The following is a 20,988-nucleotide window of genomic DNA, read 5'->3' as shown; positions in this document are numbered from 1 at the left end:
ACAATTGATAAGTCTGTTAAACTCCTAGGCATACAACTATATTTAGTCCCATGAAAGTAACTTGAACTACAGAAAAAACCATGACCTACCTGTCTCTTATTTTTCCCCTTTTATTGGAAGTTACAAAGGATTGCTCTAATGATTTCAAGAAAAGTACATCAACTAGGAACTGAGTATCTGAATTGACTCAGGTAGGAAAAATTTGAGGTAGACAAGATCTCAATGGAATTTTTTGTGGAGTAAGTATTGAAATAAAAGAAAATTTCAACCTGCATATTGATACACTAGCCTGATTCTATTCACTAAATTAAAATCTTAAATGGTGAAAAACAGTACCCAAAAAAGAAAGTTTTTAATAGAGGTAGAGGCAGTCAGAAGTTTAAGACCAGGGGATTCACAGAAGAGACTAAGCAAGGAGAAATATTCTGGAACTTAGGAAAGGAATGTAGTTTGTTAGCGGCCCAGTATTTTCTTTTTTGTTTTTCTTCTCTATGTGTAAAAGTAAAAATATAAATATTACATAATATAAATGTTGACAAATTTAATTTCTATCACTATTCATTGGAAGAAATTTAAGCAAATTATATAGCCCCTTACCAAATTTTTAACACTACTAAGTAGTATTTGGTTTAAAAATATCCATGTTCAATATTTTGCAAAATTATAAATTAAAATTCTTTTATGATCAGGAAACTGTAACATTTTTTGTTTTGAAAAGATACAAATATGTGATTATGTTTGTAAGATGCTAAAATAAAATACTTCATTAAATTGTTAAAAATTACATAAACATATGTCATTACATGAATCTAGACTTAATAGTTTACCTAACTTCATTTTAAAATAAAATAGATATCATAATTTGGTCATATTATATATTAAATTGTTAAAAATTACATAAACATATGTCATTACATGAATCTAGACTTTTTATTAATAGTTTACCTAACTTCATTTTAAAATAAAATAGATATCATAATTTGGTCATATTATATCCTTTATTTTTGCCTTGTCGAACTAAATCTCAATGGTTTAGCTTGGCATTTCAGATTGTAAGGGAAAGTAGAATGCCACATATTGTCCATAATTTTGTTATCTTTGATGCTCATATTTCAAAAATCAGTTATGCTAAGGGCTAAGGCAAGAATAGATTTTAATACAGAGTTAACACTAACAAAATAAGGCATACCCAGGAAATAATAGTAAATTTTAAGAATTTCTGCCAATTATAAACACAAAAATATTTTAATCAACCAATAAGTTTCTGAGTACCAATTAGTGCAGGGTTTTGTGGGAGAAATAAGTAGAAGACATGTTAAAGCCACTACAATTTTCGGAGTTGTACCCCATATGTGCTTTTGACAACTTCCTTCATGACAGGAAAGTGTTTAAAGAGCATTTGAAGATGGACAAGAACAATCATGGGGCATTTCATTTTGCAAACTTTAAAAAAGCAATTTCTTAACAACAAAAGGACTGCACTGGTCTTAGTGAATTTATAAAGATAGTACTGTTCTGCCCTCATTTTTTCATGTACTTGAAGTCTTCCTCCCACAATAATAGCTGATTGTTTACATTACAAAGTCTTCAGATTTAAAATAACAGAATTTTTTTCTGAAAATAGAACATCCTTCCTTACTCTTAATATGCCTCTACAGACTTCTCCAATAATTCTAGCCATCTTGACAAAAGAAAATCAGTAAGTAAATACAATGATTTTACAAAGAGAAAGAATGACAATTTCCCTTCTACTTTTCAAAAATGTTATATAATATGGCTTAATATTGGCTTTATTCAATAGGCTGAAAGAGAAATCTATTCTTACAAAATGATACTTTCTATAATAAAGAACACCTACACTTCCGAATGCATCCATACACAAATATTCACAATGTTATTATTATTACCATTAGAATCTTTTGCAGAATAATTTTCTGACAGGGAAAATATGGCTTTGATTAGAATAACTGACAATGTCAGTAAAACAAGCAATAAAGGGTTGAGTTCCGTTTTTATTCTCTCTTCTGCAACTTTAGTAAATGTCTCTATTATTTCTTGTCTCTTCTAATGAGATGGGTGTTCTCCCTATCAATCGTTCATTAATCCAGCAAATATTCATTATGCCCCTACTATGCACCAAATATTGTGTTAGGTGCTGGTTACAGCAGTAGCCAAAACACAGGAGGTCCCTGCCCTCACAGTGTAGACAGATTTAGACAATTAATCCCATAAATAAATATATTATTACATATATGAGTACAATGAAGGAACAACGTCCTGAGAGAAAAACAGGAAGACCTGATTTAGACTAAAATTCCTCAATTTAAGCTGGGCCTTGAAGGATGACAAAGAATTTGCCAGATGAAGAGTTAGAAGAAAAGCATTCCAGAGGGCATGGCTTAATGAAGGTCCTGGGTATTGTGTTCCCAAATCTAAACAAAGCAGTGGGCTCAGGTGCAAGGAAGAAGGAGCAGCACAACGGCACCCAGTGCAGCTACAGTGGTGGTCAGAGCCAGGACTGCCGGTCGTAGGTGGGATTCTGATTTTCTCCTGAGAGCAGTGGGAAGTTACTGAAGGATCTGAAGCAGGGGAGTGATATGATGCCATTTACATTTATCAAGATGGTTTTTGTCCACTGCCTGAAGCATGGACTGGTGGAGAGATCTCAGAGCTGAAACTCTCCAGCTGATTTCAAATCTTTCTGTAAAAGGACCCCTATCATCTCCCATTATTTCTCTCCATGTGCACAGTGTCCAGCCACACAGCACACATGGCCATTCTTGAACTTACTTCTCCAACTCAACACTTAAATATGCTTTTGTCTCTGTCCCTCGCCCCACTCTCCAACCCCTCACTTTTTTTCCCTATCACCTAAACATGTATCATTTCTTTGTGGTCATAACATTCAAGATCCGCTGACCTGCTTTTCTGGCTATCTTGAAATATGCAATATTATTAGCTATTGTCACCCTAGGCACCAGAACTTATTCTTATGCCCCCTCGCTTCTTTACTTGTTAAAATCTCAGCATGCTAAAGGAGACCCACCGGATTCAAAGTCCAGTGCCTCCATGAAGATTTTTCACTATTCTTTAACCCCTATGGTAATTGGTATGAAAATTCAAAGCAGCAAAAAAGAGAACTTGAATAAGGAACTGACTTTGGCCTTAACTGCTTAGCTCCAGAGTGATTTGTCTACTAAAATTACTCAACATACAGCTCCCCAACCCCCACTATACACACCCAAGTCTTAGGCTAAAACCATAGATAAAGAGCTCCTTTTTTTACATTTAAAAACAAAATGCAGAATTTGATTTAAAAGATAATTCTCAAATACATCTTTATGCTGCTGATATATAATCTTACTTGTACACATACACGCAACCAACAAAATTTGTAGTTAGCTAATCTTTCCACTTCCATGCTTGATAATGTCCCTCTGCATAGCATTGTGAATGTAATTAATTCCATGCAATCATATGTATAGAAATGCTTAAAATGGAAATTTTTATGTTATACATGTTTTACCACAATTAAAAAAAAACAAAATAAAATCAGAGAAGGCAGAAAAAGAGTGGAAGACACACATAAAAAAACAATAATGTCCCTCTAATTGTGAGGAAAGGCATAGGTAAATACAATGAAATATATCAAATCCTATAGACTTTAAGAAAGGAAAAGAGCCAAGTCTGAACCCAGAAAGCCAAATAATACCTGTTTTATACAGCTATATTTCTCCTCAAAGATGCCCTAGAACTGGGTCATAGTTTTATCTAGAAAACATGGCTAGATTGACTCAGACACAAGTTTCTTACATTATGCTTTTATTTACCACTTATGCTCTACCTACTCGCCAAAGGAATTATGGCTTAAGTGAGAATTTTCAGCACCTGGCACCTGCAAACTGCTTAAAGTTTGCTCCTCCCTGAAATGCCCCATAGAGAGGAGCAAAATTGAATCAGAATTTGTGGTTCTGCTACAGTCCAACCAACTAATGAAGACAGGTGATAGATAATCAGTCACACACATAACTAACTGGGGGTTCTAAAAGATCACTATGTCTGGAAAAAAAAGTCCAAAAAAACGTAAAACATGGAATTTTTTGTAACAACTTTGACAACATTTCACTAGTATATTATCCTAAAAATAATTTTACTGCAATAATTTCATGAAGAAAATCGAATCCATATTGGTTCAATTATAACATTTTGACTGAATGAAATTTATGAAATAAGCCAACATTTTACTCCAATATCTCTAGAGGCATCTGCTTAGGGCTCACCTTGATCTCTTTCATGCCATGTTCGACTTCCAGCAGCTGGTGAATTCGGAGAGGGGTAAAAGTCTCCTGTAGGACTTGGTTCCATATTTTCATCTATGGATATAGTTTTGGGTCTTTTGCTGTTAAAATATGACAATAATTAATGGGATTTCTGGGAAGATGGGTAGCACCTGAAAGTAAATGATTTGAGAAGTTTCTTACTGTGGAAATTTCCATAAACACAAGTAATAGCATCTCAGGACCATTTTGAAATAATGGTATTAAGAACATTAACAGGAACAGCAAACATTTCTAGTTGTATATATACCATTTATTATACCATCTTATATCTATACCTGCCTAACAAATATGATATTCATTACATTTACCTTTGCAAATGTACATTTCTGAGAAAATTTCAGTAATAAAAAATGAACTCAATGTAGTTTATCAGCTAATATTGACATTGTGTTATTAAGATTGTACCTAACTCCTCATAATTATTATTGATATTAATAATGTTTACTTGTATAGCATTTGCCATCCACAATTTAATCTTCTCATATTAATTCAAAGACAAGGTAATGGAGCAGAGTAGAACAAGAACTTGGATCAGACAGGCCTACTATCAAATCTTGACTAGACCACTTATTAGTTCTTAATAGTAAGCTCCTTTGCATTTCTAAACCCAGTTTAATCATCTGTAAAATGGAAATAATAAAACCTAGTTCAAAGTAGGAAGGTTGAGAGAATTAAATGAGTTATTAAATGTAAAGTTCTTATTTAAATGGCTAGCATTTAGAAGATAGTTATTAAATAGTAATTATTATTAGCAACCTTATAATTAAAAATATTAAAGATATTTTACAGTACCTTGCTTATTATAATACATTTCACATGTTCTCCTTTACTTTTGCCTAAAAAAATAAGCTATTGATCCTTTATTCTTAAGATCAACCACAGGAAAAAAGCCATTGCCAAATTCATACCAAATGGTATACTTTTAAAATGACACATTTTAATAACAAAACCATTGCTTGTCTCAATTATTAAGAAAAGTAAATTTGTAGAACAAAGATTAAAATGTAATTTTACGATATAGGCCATATTGCTTAATATACTACTTTCATATACATCCACCAATACCCTATCAAACAGCTAATTATTAATAATGAAAATGGATATTTTTTCTTTAATTTAAAACAAATTTCTTATTCACATTCATGCTTGTAAATTCAGTGCTAACGAATCACAAGATTACAGAGTTAAAACTGACCTCAGAAATGATGTACCTAGGGCCGAGCCCGTGGCACACTCGGGAGAGTGCCGTGCTGGGAGCACAGCAGCGCTCCCGCCGCGGGTTCGGATCCTATATAGGGATGACCGGTGTGCTCACAGCGCTCACTGGCTGAGCGCGGTGCTGCCGGTCTCAAAAAGGACAAAAAAAAAAAAAGAAAAGAAATGATGTACCTAAACCAATCCCCCTCCCCCACTTTTTCACAAATGGGAAGACAAATTTGGAGAAAATCAGTGGATTGCCCAGTGCAAATTAATGGAAGCAGTTAGACCTGAAGTAAGGAATTCTGACTTCCAGGACAGAGCTTTTTTCACTGCACTATGTTTCCAAGCCCTTGAAGCATGTTTATGTCTGAGTATATTTGCAGATACAGTCATGATTGACATTTGACTCACAACTCCCAGAGTATCAACATGATGTAGAAGATGACAGTTTCTGACCATGCTAACCCATGGTAAGAATGATATTTCTTTAGTTTCTTCCTAAGGTATCCAAAGTTAGAACTCATACTTTTTAACTCTCCTTTTAATCTAATTCTCCTGTCTGTGAGTCAGCAGTAAATATGTATGGAAAACTTAAAATAGGGAAGAAAGTATTTGTATAAGGAAATAATAAAGAAATGTTTTTATAATCTTGTTTATCCCTAAAAACATAGTATCTGATACTCAGTGGCCGTGAGAAAAGATCTGTGTTGACAACACACTGATCCAGCAAATAAAATAGAAAATTACTATTCAAATTTTAAATTTAGAAAAGCTAAAGTATTTTTAAGACCTCAACATGTCAGAGACACTTTTATTAATAATAAACCCAATTGTCTTGCTATACAATCTAACTATATAAAAATACAGTTTGACTACAAATGACATAAAATTGACCTTAGTTTATAAATATATGAATATGCATAGTGACCTAATTAATTCAAATCTACTAACTGTCATTCCTGAGACTAGCTTATCAAAACAATTATTCAGATAGTGTTATTTTTAAAAAGTTAACATTATATGAAGTATGTTTTGCTCTGAAATTCATGTACTCATATTTGATCATGGAAAATTTAATGCTCTGAAAATGAGATGGCTATTCATATGGTAAAGATCCAACTCAAAACAGAAACGAAAACAATTCAGCTACCATATTTATTTCATCTTGACTGAAAGTTACAATTAGAAGGTCAAGAAAGAAAATGAGAGTGAGACCTCACTGTAGGTCGTCCCCAACAATGGCTGGTTAAACCAAATCTCAGAGAGGGTAATATTTTCATTGGTAACTGAGAGTTAACTAAATTATTCAAAGAACATCAACTAATTGAAAAACTTGGCAAACTGTGGCCTAGAATAAGGCCTTTAATTTTAAGGTAGGTAAATGGCACATTTTATTTTTCATGTCTTATTACCCCAAGTTACCAGGAATGGATCAGTAATAAACCAGGGATCATTGCCATGGCAACATCATTTTTAAAGTTGCCAAAAGAAATAGTTAATAGATTTATAATATTTCATACAACAGGATGAAAATGATATTAATAGATTTTCATAGTTCCGTTGCCTCCCTCAAAAAGCTTTAAACAAAAATTACATTTAATTTGCAAATATCAAAATTAATTTAACCAGAAGAGATTAAAAATCTGTACTATCAGCAAAAACTCTTTGCTATATATCCCTTCTCCTTTTACCTACCTATCTATCCACATATCTATCTACCTACCTACCTATGTGCATAAAGACTGAGAATCTGAGTGGCTCCTTTCAGTTACCTGCTTGGTGGAGAAGACAGCGACCTCTGAAGATTGACCCCCGAGTTCATGTCATGATAGTATGGTTGGCTCGGGATTTCTCCAATTGGGAAGTTGACTCCAGTTCCCTGGGTTATGGGCGCTGAGGAATTAAAAAAAAGAAACATTGGGAATAATATTCACACTTACCTCTATTCAAATGTACTCAGCTATCATTTAACATGCTCGTGACCAAGAATGAGAACTCTCTTTACCTTAAGACTCTAACATCCACAGTGCACTGGGGTAGGACGCTTCCCACCATACCTACGTTCAAGTCTGGAAACTTGAGGCACTCAGACTAGAACCATCGGTTACCACTTCCCCTCATCCCACTCCCCAAACTTCTTCAGTCACTCCTTTGTATTTGCTGTCACTACAACTGTCCCTCCACTAGTCTATAGATATCTTGGAGCAAACAAAACACATAATTCCTAACACTCAGCCCCAAGCAAGCTCCTTCACATGAAGTAGGCTCTAAGAATTCAAATCACTGTTAAATAAATAAATATAGAACAATTTCACAAATAAATACCAAAAGAATAATATCCAGAATATACAAAGAACTCCAACAACTTAATAGTAAAAAAAAAAAAAATCCAAATAATCCAATCAAAAAATGGGCAAAAGAGTTGAACAGACAATTCTCAAAAGAAGACATACAAATGGCCTACAGGTACATGAAAAAAAATGCTCAACATCACTAATCATCAGAGAACTGCAAATCAAAACTATATTGAGATTTCATCTCACCCCGGTTAGACTGGCTATTATCAAAAAGACAGAGAATAACAAATGTTGATGAGGATGCAGAAGAAGGGGAACCATTATACACTGTTGATGGGCCTGTAAATTAGTGAAGCGATCATGGGAAAAAGTACAGAGGTTTCTCAAACAACTACAGACAGAACTACCGTACAATCCAGGAATCCCACTTCTAGGTAAACCCAAAACAATGGAAATCATCATGTTGAAGGGATACCTGCACTCCCATGGTTATCAAAGCTCTATTCACAAATAGCCAAGATATGGGACCAACCTAAATGTACACTGAGGGTTGACTGGAAAAGGAAAATGTGGTATATATACATAGTGGAATATTACTTGGCCATAAAAAAGAATAAAATTCTGCCATTCTCAGCAGCATGGATAAGACTGGAGAAAATTATGTTAAGTGAAATAAGCCGGTCATAGAAAGAGAAATACTGCATGTTCCCACTCATATGTGGGAGCTGAAAAAACAAAATAAAATAAACAAATAAATAAAAATAATAAGGTGAATTTTCAGAAGGAGAGAGTAGAACTGTGGTTACTAGGGTCAGGAAAGGGGCAGTGGTGGGGGGAGAGCAAGAGGTTTGTTAATGAACACAAAACAGCTAGATAGGAAAAATAAGTTCTATTGGTGTGCAATTGAATGAGGCATCTATAATTAACAATAATTTACTGTGTGTTATTAAATAGCCAGAAGAGAGGAGATCAAATGTCCACATCACAAAGAAATGATTAAGTTTTGCAATGACGGATATGCTGATTACCCTGATTTGATCATCACATTGTATACATGTATTGAAATATAATGCTGTACACCACAAATATGTATAATCAATATGTTTAAAAAAAAGACTATCATTCCATAATATTAACATTCATATTAGGATGAATTAGAAATCATGATATTTTAAATTGACATCAATAATTCCTGTATTAGAGCAGGTATATAAGTAAAGTTTACAAATATGAAATAAAAGCCAAGTTTTTCTCCAAAATACACATTTAGATTTTGTATATAAATGATAATAGTGGCTTTACTCAAGAGTTATGCTTTTCTTTTCTTTTCTTTTATACAACGATTTATAAATTATTGAAAATATATTCATGGAGTTTTATACTATACTGTATTAGTTTACAAATCAAGAAATCTTTTTTAATATTCCAATATATAATGAACTAAGATTTTTGTGTATATTGTTTTTATACAATAGATGACATCTGTTCAAATTTTTAAAATTTATTTTTAGATATCTGTGAGGCAGCATGTTGTGTTAGAATGAACAGTCTTGGGAGATAAACAGCCTTTAATTTGAACTTCCTCTGCCACTTACAAGCTATGTGCCTCAGTTTCCTAAACTGTAAAATGGGAATAATACTAACCTACCACATATGGTTATCTTGAGAATGAAATGAGGTAAGGAGGGATGAAAGCCCAGCATCATGCCTGCTGCATAAAGATACTCAGCAAATGTGAGTCCCTTCTTTCTTTGCTTTCTCCCCCAAATTTCTTCTCCGATAAAGTGAAGTGGTTAGCAAAGATGCAACAGTTCAAAAATGACCTAGAAGCAGATAAAGAAGTACAACTGCAGAAAGTTTGTTCACTCAACATGTTATTGATTGTGTCCATTACTGGCAGGTGTTGCAATGGATGCAAATAGTCTTACATACCCCTGCCCTTAATAAACACATTGGGCATCAAGTTGGGTAAGCAAAACACTCATGCAAAACACATAAATATCAGGATAATGAATGTAGATTACAATGAAACTGCCTAAATGAATGACATGATAAAAGCTGTAGGATTTCAAGGGGAAAAGAATCCAATGCAGGCTTCAATAATCCAAGAAGTCAGTGCAAGAGTTGTAGCTGGCACCGGACTTTGGAGAATGAGAAAGGCGTTGAACGGAGGTCAATCAAAACAGGGTACTGTAGGAGCAAAGTCACAGGCAGAGATAACATGCAAACTGGAGACCAGGCAGGTTGGTATCAAAGACAATGCTAATGAATATTTCATATTTCTTCACTGCCTGTTTTAATCAGGATTTCAGAAGTTCTAGTGACAGAAAGTGTGCCCTGGTGGGCTTGGCAACAAAATTCTAGAGCTCCTGAGATTCACCCTAAGAACACACAGTCTACTTAATCTTCCTCTCTTTCCTAACTATGAGTTGAATATAAAATACCAAAAGAACTGCAGATTTGCAAGGAATTTTTTTACCCAAAATTGTTAATAAACATTATAAATGTATTCACTATCAGTTAAATTGTTTAATATCAGGCAAGCCAATATTAACTTAAAATATTTTTTAAAGGTATGATTAGGAGGCACATGCTTTGCCGCACAGAAGTCATCAAGGAATATACAGTGAACATCTCTTTTTCTCTACCACAAATTAAATAAATCAATATATACACAATTAATCTCAGCTCCAAACTTCTGGAGCATCTGCCTTCTGTTAGACTGTTCATTTTATATAATATGTTTCAGCCTCCTTTAACACAGAAAACATTTGTATGCAATGTGTTACTATGCCTGATGGCTTGAATTATTTGGACAACTAAAATGTTGCTATGTCCGTTGTGGCTTGAGGTACACCAGAGGTTAAAAAAATGTGAGGTAAGAAATCCCGCAGTTACCACATGCTTTAAAATTTATTATTAGAATCATGTTCTATGTGACATTGAAAGCAGGGTATGTGCTAGAAGGAGGCTCAGTGAAAGTAAGCAATCTGTCTGTCTTCCTACAACAGTAATAGATGCAATTCAAAGACCTGAGTCACTAACAGGAAACTCACAGGTTATATCTTACATAAACTATTTGTAATTTATTAAGCTCTGCACTATTTAGTCAAAGATTTGTACTTTCTATTGAACACATATGGCTGCACAGTCAACACAGTTTGCTTGGCCATAAACAAACTAGGTGTAATTTATAGTAAAATAATAATAAAAAAAAACTTCAGGAATTTTGTTTTTCCTAAGTTTTGTTCCAGAAGGATTATTCCAGAGTATCAAGACAGCAATAAAAATAATTTGTCTACAGATTTATGCATGAGTGCTGTAAAAATTTAGTATGTACTCTGACACTAAATGGGAGATTACAGAAAGAAAAGTAGATTAATAATAAACATGGCCAAAATGCTAAAACTGTACACACAAAATTTATTTAATGACAAGAAGAGTCTCAGACAGATATTCCTGTTTAAAAGCCTCTGGAAGAACTAACATCAGATGCAAAGATCAGAGTTAGCACCTCTCCCAGAGAGCTGCAAGAACACTGAAAGCCGCAAATCATGTTTAAGAGGTTGCCAATATCCTCTTAGAAATGAAGCACCAAAGAACCTCAGATTCTAAGGGTTAGAGGCTAACCCTTAATCTCTCTTACTGTTCTCTTCATTCCAAAAGCTGATCCTAAATCAACTTTTAAGATGGAGATAATATCATTCAACAGAGATCACTATCCTAAAACTGAATAGCTTCATTAGCTAAAAGTCAACATACACATTAGTGGGTCATATGATTGTAAAACCCTAGAGGACAGAAACCATTAACATACGTGAACCCTCAAGAAGTCATAATTTGTAATATACAGCATAAGGATTGTGCTGAAGTTTATATTTACTTAGCAGGCCCTTATTTCATAAACAATGAAGTCCAATTGTGTAAACAAGATTATAATGTGGATATATTAAAACACTTAGGAGAATAACTTCTCAAACATTTCAGAGACACCCTATTTACATACAGAGATGCAAATAAAATGTTTGCTGAATAAATTAAATAATGAATAAATATAGATAATTAATGTACTAATTACAAATCAGTAATGTTTGTTATAACAAATCATCTAAAAAACTCTAAGAGAGAGAGTATGAATTAAGAATGAATGAATGAAGTATGTTAAATTTACCTTGTTTCTGTATTGTTATAGAAAGGTATTTTTAACCTATTTTTTATGTTTGAAATATAGATTTTTTTCTAAATATCACTTTGGGCTTTTGAAGGTTCCAATGTGGTTCTCCTTCGACAGCACTTACCTATAAGGAGGTACTAAATGAATATGTACTGACAAATAACTCTACTGCCCTTCTCATATGAAGAATGAAAATACATCACGGAACTTAGAGAAGTAAAAATTTAAGCAAATAATTTCATAAGCTTCATAAATATAGCAGCATAACCTTTCTGCTAAAGAAAGGTATGGAGAAAAAATACACATATACTTTCAAATACCCCCTTCCTTACGTGATGCTGGAAAGTGGTAACGAATAAGTCAGGCACATTCCTTTCCAAATTAAAAATCAAATTAAAAATTTTCAAATGTCAGAGGCCTTTCAAAATCACATATTGATTCCGAAAAACATAAGACTATTGCCTTAGACAAAGGAGTAGACCATCAGAATCCTCTTGCCCGGGCCGAGCCCATGGCACACTCGGGAGAGTGCAGCGCTGGGAGCGCAGCAGCGCTCCCGCCGTGGGTTCGGATCCTATATAGGGATGACTGGTGCGCTCACGACGCTCACTGGCTGAGCGCGGTGCAGCCGGTCTCAAAAAGGACAAAAAAAAAAAAAGAAACTTCTTGCCCAGTAAATACATACCCTGGAGCTACTGGGATAAGACTATCAGATTTTCATCTCCTACACTGCTCCCAAGTAAATGGACCCATGACAGAAGTGTTTTGGGGTATATGTTTATCTACTCCAGAATTATGACAGAAAAACAAGTTACTTAAGGTTGTAAATGTTCATGTATATTACTCCCTGATATATAAGGATACTTCAAAAGTTTAGTGCAAAAATAGAATTGAAAGAAAATACAAATATTTCCATGAAATTTTTGAAGTACCCTTGTACATGCTATTTGCACTGGAAACTTTAGAAATCTGAGCTACTTGAGAAACTACGGTTCAAAAGACATAGTCACCTACTAGCTTGGAGATTCCTTTACTGAACAAGATGCTGAAACTCTGACTATTCTTACCTTTAGTAACTTACTCTCTCTTTGTTCTTTTGGGATCATCAGAATTCTTGTTATGACCACTAAATTTGACCCAAATGAGAAACAGATCTTAAACAAGCATCAGAGTGCCACTACATCAACTGAATAATATCATTTCATAATGTGACACTTTCTATCAAAATGTCATGTGAAAACATACCCCTCAAAGTTAAGTAGATAAGTTAAATCAGAGAAGGGAGCAAGAAGAAAGCAGTCGCTTCATTTAAGGTAATGAGTACATTAAGATCTGTATCTTAGATATATTTGCATACACTAGTAATAAGTAAGAGTTAATCGAGGAAACATCCCCTTGCTTAGGTAGCCAACCAGGTGAGCCTACCCTAAAAATCTGATCCAGCCTGCCAAGAATGGTGTCTCAGGTAAAGCGGCCAGTTAAAACAATCCAACATTGTTTTGGATAACAATGCTTTCTATCTATATCCAACTACAATCTGCAAAGTTAATTTCTGCATCCCTCTACACTCTGTATGTTAGTGTGTATATCCTGTACATCTCCAACCTCCCACCAAAGTGTTAGTAAAATGAAAAAGTACTTATCTACAGGAAACTTATGTGGGTTATCATAACAACACGGAAAACATTTAATTAATCACACTTCCTTTGATATAAATGACCATCTATGGTCACAGAGAGAATAGTGGATTAAATGAATACCAATAACATAGCAATCAGAACAACCCAAAAATGATTTTTGTACAACAGAAAGTTTTGATGGCTTGGATGCAAATATTTTTTAAAAACCAGACAAAATATTTTCACTTATGATTTCATCAGAAGACTTGAGATTTTACAACTCAATCTCTCCTAACGCGTGGTCACTCTTCATACTGTATATAAAGATCAAAATATAAAACATTTTAAATTGTACTGTATACTTAAATAACAAGAGAACGATTTACTTACTTCTGGATACCCTCACAAGTTCTGATACATTGAAGACTCCAGATTTTACAAAACTATCCTCAAGGTATCCTGAAAATACACATCAAGAGGAGAAAGATCAATATAAGCCGGGAGCAAAATAAATGATTCAACACTAGAATTTGTTTAAGTGTTTTTAAACCAAAGGTTAGAACAAAAACCAAGAATGTTTACAAGGACAAGTAAAAGCAAAACTCTTGTGAATGCAAACTGTGTCTGTTCAAAGAAAAGTAAAAAGTTTAGATGCAAAATAATCCCCTAGAAAAAAATTTTTCTTAATTTTCTAAATGTACAAGGAAATTGGTTAGGTTTATTTGCATAGAGAATGATGGTCATGGGGCTCTCATTGAATGCCTTTGACTCAGTGGCACCTGGTAGGCTAGTCTACCCATCAAAAACAATGAAAGAAAGAAAGGAAAACCACAACCACAATTAGCACCTTGTTGGAAATACTTCAAAGATCTCTTGAAACCACTGTTCCTTCACAAATCCTTCCCCAATTAAAGTGAACTGCTGTTACCAGCACTCCCACCCTGTTCCAGGGTCACTAATAACACAAAAGCAGCATGTGTATATACAGCAAATACTTCGCATTGACCCATTTCTGTGCACTTTTAATATCCCCACCCTTGCTACTACTCCCTTAGACTCCCTTTATTTCAAGAACTGTACACCTTTTCCAGCAAATGATGGTGAATCCAGGCCTCCAGGAATGCCACATTACTCTTATGTGACATCTAGGCACAGGGTCCATAGTGGCCATATTCCACAGCTCAGGAGCCTAAGTAAGGTCAGACCTGTTTGGTAGCTGGTCTTGCTATGTCCAGAACTAGAGATGAGGACTCCCACAAACAGCAGTAACGTCCTCACCCCGTTCATGTATGTCAAGGGGTGTGATGAGGCTGAGGAGGGACAGAATATTGAGGAAGAGGGGATAAGGTTTACTCTCTGCTGCCCCAGAGAGAGAATAAGAATCATCTGAAAGTCCTCAGAATTGAAATACTTCCAGGGGAAAACAAAACAAAACAAACAAAAAAAACTCTAGATTACAAGAACTGGCAGTTCGATCAGATTTTACATAAAGCTTTAGGGCTGACCAAGCGATCAGACTTAGTACAGGGATGTGGGGCACAGGTGGTTTAGCAACATGGAGAACTTGAGTCAAAGGGTGGGACTTGAGTCCTAGACATGGTTGATCAGTTACGGAATCACAGCCATGCTTGATCAGACTTAGTACAGGGATGTGGGGCACAGGTGGTTTAGCAACATGGAGAACTTAAGTCAAAGGGTGGGACTTGAGTCCTAGACATGGTTGATCAGTTACGGAATCACAGCCATGCTATTAGACCTCTTTGTGACTCAGATTCCTCATTCATAAACTGGAGTTAATAAAATCACCGACCTCATACATTTGTTATGAATACTACGTAAGATCAAAATATAAAACCTACAGGGGCCGGCCTGGGGGCGCACTGGATAAGTGCGCCGCTTGGGAAGCGTGGCGGCGCTCCCGCCCGAGGGTTCGGATCCCACATACAGACCGGTTCCCGCTCACTGGCTGAGCGAGGCGTGGGAGTAACCCCGAGGGTTGCAATCCCATTGCCGGTCCCCGGTCCAGTACGGGGGCAACACCGAGGGTTGCGATCCATTGCCGGACACGGAAAAAGACAAAAGAGCCGGTCCCCAGTCCGGTACGGGGGCAACACTGAGGGTTGTGATCCGTTGCCAGACACGGAAAAAGACAAAAGACAAAAATATATATATATATATATATATATAAAACCTACCTACAGTAAGCACTGGTTAAATGTTATCGATAAATTAAGATTGGCCAGTGGAGCCAACCATCAGCCATTCTCTGGACTCCAGACATTCCTAAATTATTTGTACATCTTTATTTAGAATGTTTACTAGAACAAAAATCACAAATCACCACATTGCTTTTCAACCAGACATAGCATGAAAAGATAGCAAAATCATTTAATTAGCATGCACACTTCACTGCTGTGATCTGAAGAGCCACGGATGTCTGAACTGTTTTATACCCGGGTGGGGTATACCCACCTTCTTCAGGAACAGAATGAAAGAAAGAGTGAGAAGGAATTGTAAGATTCCAACTGACCCACCCACCTTCTTCAGGAACAGAATGAAAGAAAGAGTGAGAAGGAATTGTAAGATTCCAACTGGCAATAAAACTTAGGTGTCATATTAAGTGACGACTCTGAATGAAATACACATTTTTAAAAGGATAACAAAATGTCCCCCTTTGATGCACTCCACTTTAACAAACTCTGATGCACTCCACTTTAACAAACTCTTACTTCTTCAGCAACTCATTTTTTACTAGGTTGAATTCATTTCAGTGATTAGTGAGAAACTTCTACGTAACCAGCACTGTACAAGGTGCTAAAAAGTCCTGAGTACAAAAAAGGACATTGATTCCCTTTGCATGGTTGGGAAAAAAGATGTTTTTAGTTCTCTAGAACACTGTAAGTTATCACTGTATACAAAGATTCTGTTGCTTTCATTGTGGTTTTAAAGTACATTTTATTATACTTTATTTTATATATGGTAAACTTACAGTAAGTATATTAAATATAAAACCCTTACGTATCATGACTACAGCTCATATACTTAACCATTCACACGAGACTATTTGTCATCACCCAGTTATACTCTGCAAACACCTGCCTCGTTTCTTTCTCACACACAACTCCTCTGATCAGAAGGCCCTCTTCTGCACACTCTACTCTCATCCTTCAGTGACCAGCTCAACCACCACCCACTCCATAACCTGCTCCTCCACCCTCTTCTCCCAACACCTGGCCCAGCCAGAAATAATCTCTTTCCTTTGTACTCACATAGCACCTAGTTTGTATTCATTTTACACTTGGCACATTCAGATTTTCCAAGATATCTATTGTCAAGTCTTATATCCTGCTGGATTATCAGCTCCTTTATTTAGAGGAGTGACTGGGTTTTATTCATCTCTTTATTGCTCTTAATGACTAACTCATTGTCTATATATATAGAATAACTACTAGATAAACACTGATAGAAAAAATTTGAAAATTCAACTTTTTACTTCAATATAGTCCCATTTGTGTATTTTTGTTTTAGTTGCCTGTGCCTTTGTAGTCTTGGACAAAAAAGTGCTGCCCACTCCCATTTTGTGCAGCCCTTCCCCTATGTTTTCTTCTAGTAGTTTCATAGTTTCAGGTCTTAAATTTAGTTCTTTAATCCATTTTGAGTTAATTTTTTGTATGGGGAGAGACAGGCTCTAGTTTCAGTCTTCTGCATGTGGATATCCACTTTACCCAGCACGATTTATTGAAAAAAGCTGTCATTTCCCCACTGTATATTCTTGGCACCTTTGTTGAAAACCAGTTGGCTGTAGGTGTATGGGTTTATCTCTTGGCTCTCTATTCCATTCCACCAATCTATTTGTCTATTTTTATGCCAAAACCATGCTGTTTGTTTTGCTTACTGTAACTCTATAGTATGTTTTAAAGTCAGGAAGTGTGATGCCTCTAATTTTGTTCTTTTTGTCCAAGACTGCTTTGGCCATATAGGATCTTTTGTGTTTCCATACCAATTTTAAGATCATTTTTTTCTATTTCTGTGAAGAATGTCATTGGTATTTTGATAGGGATTGCATTAAATGGATAGATTGCTTTGGGTAATATGGACATTTTGATGATGTTAACTCTTCCAACCCAAGAACATAAGATATTTTTTAATTTATTTGTGTCCTCTTCAGTTTTTCTCACCAATAGTTTATAGTTTTCATTGTAGAGGTCTTTCACCTCCTTGGTTAAGTTTACTCCCAGTATTTCATTTTTGGGGTAGCTATCGCAAATCTTGATTTCTTCTTTGGTTATTTCATTGTTGGTGTATAGAAAGCTGTTGATTTTTGTGTGTGGATATAATATCCTGCCACTTTACTGAATTCATTTATTAGTTCTAGTCATTTTTTGGTGGAGTCTTTAGGGTTTTCTGTGTATAGGATCATGTCATCTGCAAATAGGGATAGCTTGACTTCCTCCTTTCCAATTTGAATGTCCTTTATTGCTTTATCTTGCTTTATTGCACAGACTAGAACTTCTAGCACAGTGCTTAAAGAGAATGGAGAAAGTGGGCATCCCTGAAGAAAATATTTTTTCCTAGAGAAAAAGCTTCCAATTTTTGTCTGTTCAGTATGATATTAGCTGTGGGTCTGATGTATATGGCCTTTATTGTGTTGGGGTGTGTTCCTTCTAAACCTAATTTGTTGAGAGTTTTTAATCACGAACGGGTATTAAATTTTATCAAATGCTTTTTCTGCATCTATTGAAATGATCATATTTTTTTTTCTTCATTCTGTTGATGTGATGTATCACATTTATAGATTTGTGTATGCTGAAACATCCTTGCATTCCTGGGATGAATTCCACTTGATCATGATGTATGATCTTTTAAAACTGGGTCACAAATTAACATTTTAGTAATTTTATAATAATGTAAATATACATGGTTTAAGATTGACAGATAACTATACTAACCATGGTCATTCCTTGGAACTCATTTGCTAGGGAGTTTGTTTAGGCTTTTGGTAGAATGGGAAAGAATAATTTCTAGGGTCAGATTATATCCCTGACTTTGTTATATACTAACATGTAACTTTAGGCATTTAGTAAAATAATGACCAAAGGACTAGAAGTATTTAAATTGTAGAAGCTCCACAATACTTGTAAAATAAATTGATGTATCAATGAGTGAACAAATAGTGAACATTTCAATATTATCATATAAATTATATCACATGTAATACATAATAGCATTTCAATATGTAGATATAATCTGAAGTTCATTTCCTTATTACTCCAATGAGTAATCAGAGATCCATTTGCTTCTAAGTCAAGCCCATTAAGATGAAGTCGTATGCGTGCCTGTTAGGAGCCAAATCATGAGGGAGGGATGAGCCGCCTCAAAGCTAACTCTACCAGAAGGAAGACAGTCAGGCAGTCAAACATAGGTAAAATACAATGACTATCTCATAAAAAAGGAAGGCAATTCAGAATGCAGCAGGGTGTTTCTCTACTCCCCATGCCCAGTTCCCCAAATTCTATGAAATTGGAATCTACAAAGAAAATGTAAAGGGTTATTTTACTATGAAAAGTACTGGAAATAGGTCACAAATGCTTTGGAACCTGCTGGAAAAAAATGCAACACCACACTTGCCACTGGGCTCCACTCCTGCATGGAGCATACTGGAACTTCAGTAAAGGGATGGTCCCAAGGACAGGTAGTAAAGCCTATTACCAGTGAGCCTATGGGAGCGAGGATGGGTGGAAATCAGGCAAGGGTGTAGCCTGGGAGAAGCACCTGAAGCAGACAGCTGCCACCTTCATGCATCTTCACACATAGCACGGCCTTTGCAAGGGACAGGCAATACCCAAGACAAGGCAGAGTAAAGAAACAGTCGATAACATAGTACTTGGATAGCTAATACCACTTGCTCATAAGCACACAGGAGATGGTACTTGAGGACTCTGGCAAAAATAACTGGGGAGGATCTTGTGGGTCAGGAGCCCTGCAACAGTATGGAGGATAACACAGCAAAAGGTCAGATTATTGCTGCTAACATAACCCCATCTGTAACCTCCAGGTTACTGGAGCCTTTCAGAAAGATGGTTTTCACATGTTACATAGACCACTGTAAATCTAAATTGCTGATGCAAAGGCCAGAGATCTTAAAGAAATTTGGAGAAATTCATATAATAAATTTCCTTCATCTACCAAAAGAAATACGAGCCTCTCTGAGGCCGAGCAGCTGCTTAATGGTTACAGAGCAATATTACACAACAGCTTAAGCCAGGAAAAAAGAACAACTCTGCATTTATGTGATGCTGTATTTACACTACATGTACGCTTTTTTAAAAAATAAAATCGAGTAGGCAATAAAGCCTTCCACAAACTGAAAAGTCTCAAAGGCAATATCAAATTATATTATTTTACTTTTTTATTTTTCTCTAACAAAAGCAACAGTAAATCACTACTCAGAAGTTAATATAGTGTTTAACCTCCTTTACAAACAATAACAGAGGGACACAATGGCATATCTAACTGTTAATATCTCAAATTATAATCAGCACCATTTGAATGTTAAACAACATTTACATAGAAAATCCAAAGGAAGACTGATAACGCTCATTTTTATAGTCTACTGTGTTCTATTCTTGAAATTTAAAAAAGAAAAAGCCACAGAAAGCAGTTATTAAAATCATGAAAGCTGTCTTCAAGTATTTGAAGGACTGTTAATGTAGATGGTGGATTAGACTTATTCTGCGTGGTTCCAGGAGCTGTTTTTTGGCTAAACAGATTTGTCATTCAATGAGAAAATCCTGAAAAGGAATGTGAAACTTCACAAAGGCAATAATAACCAACACAGGCTCAGCTAATGTGCTAAGACCTTCACAAGCATGAATTCACTTAATGCTCACAATTATGAGATGTGTCATATTACTGTTGCCACTTTACAGATGAGGAAACATATCTCTAGATTTAGGGAGTTTCCCAGTGGATGTAAAGACCCTCGCTGGATATAAGAATTCTCACTCTGGGTAGGAAACCAGATAAAAGCACCTCCAAAGCTCACTGCAAACCTCAGATTCCACTTTCCATCATGGCTGTTTTCCTACATTAGGTTTTCTTGCATTGTTGATTTGGAGAAAGAAAAGGTGGACAAGAGACATCTCACAGGTGTTTTCCAGCCCTATGGTTCCAATTGTTCACTTCCTTCAACAGGGTGTAAAAGATGGCTTAACTCTTTTGTTTCTGGGTACAAAGAGGGAGAAGATGAGGGCCGGCCCGGTGGCGCACTGCTACAGTGCGCCGCTTGGGAGCGCGGCGGCGCTCCCGCCGAGGGGTCGGCCCCCACATACAGACCCGTTCCCGCCCACTGGCCGGGC

At 35.7% G+C, this 20,988-nt stretch overlaps 1 protein-coding gene across 8 annotated transcripts in view; it reads right to left on the bottom strand.

The window, feature by feature from the left end:
• Positions 1 to 20,988, bottom strand: part of NFIB (nuclear factor I/B) — a 246,666-nt gene that overhangs the window by 58,058 nt on the left and 167,620 nt on the right. For all 8 annotated transcript variants that reach the window (XM_008579231.1, XM_008579235.1, XM_008579236.1 and 5 more), the window contains exons 4-6: positions 14,021 to 14,089; positions 7,313 to 7,433; positions 4,281 to 4,399 (exon numbers count right to left, since the gene is read on the bottom strand). In XM_008579231.1, the coding sequence (XP_008577453.1) occupies positions 4,281 to 4,399; positions 7,313 to 7,433; positions 14,021 to 14,089 (309 nt within the window). The remainder of the gene's footprint in view (positions 1 to 4,280; positions 4,400 to 7,312; positions 7,434 to 14,020; positions 14,090 to 20,988) is intronic.

The sequence above is a fragment of the Galeopterus variegatus genome, unplaced genomic scaffold (assembly GCF_000696425.1).
Source record: "Galeopterus variegatus unplaced genomic scaffold, G_variegatus-3.0.2 Scaffold1840, whole genome shotgun sequence".
Taxonomy (NCBI): Eukaryota; Metazoa; Chordata; class Mammalia; order Dermoptera; family Cynocephalidae; genus Galeopterus; species Galeopterus variegatus.
Note: the sequence above shows the minus strand (reverse complement) of the source record. Positions and strands in the feature narration are given on the sequence as shown.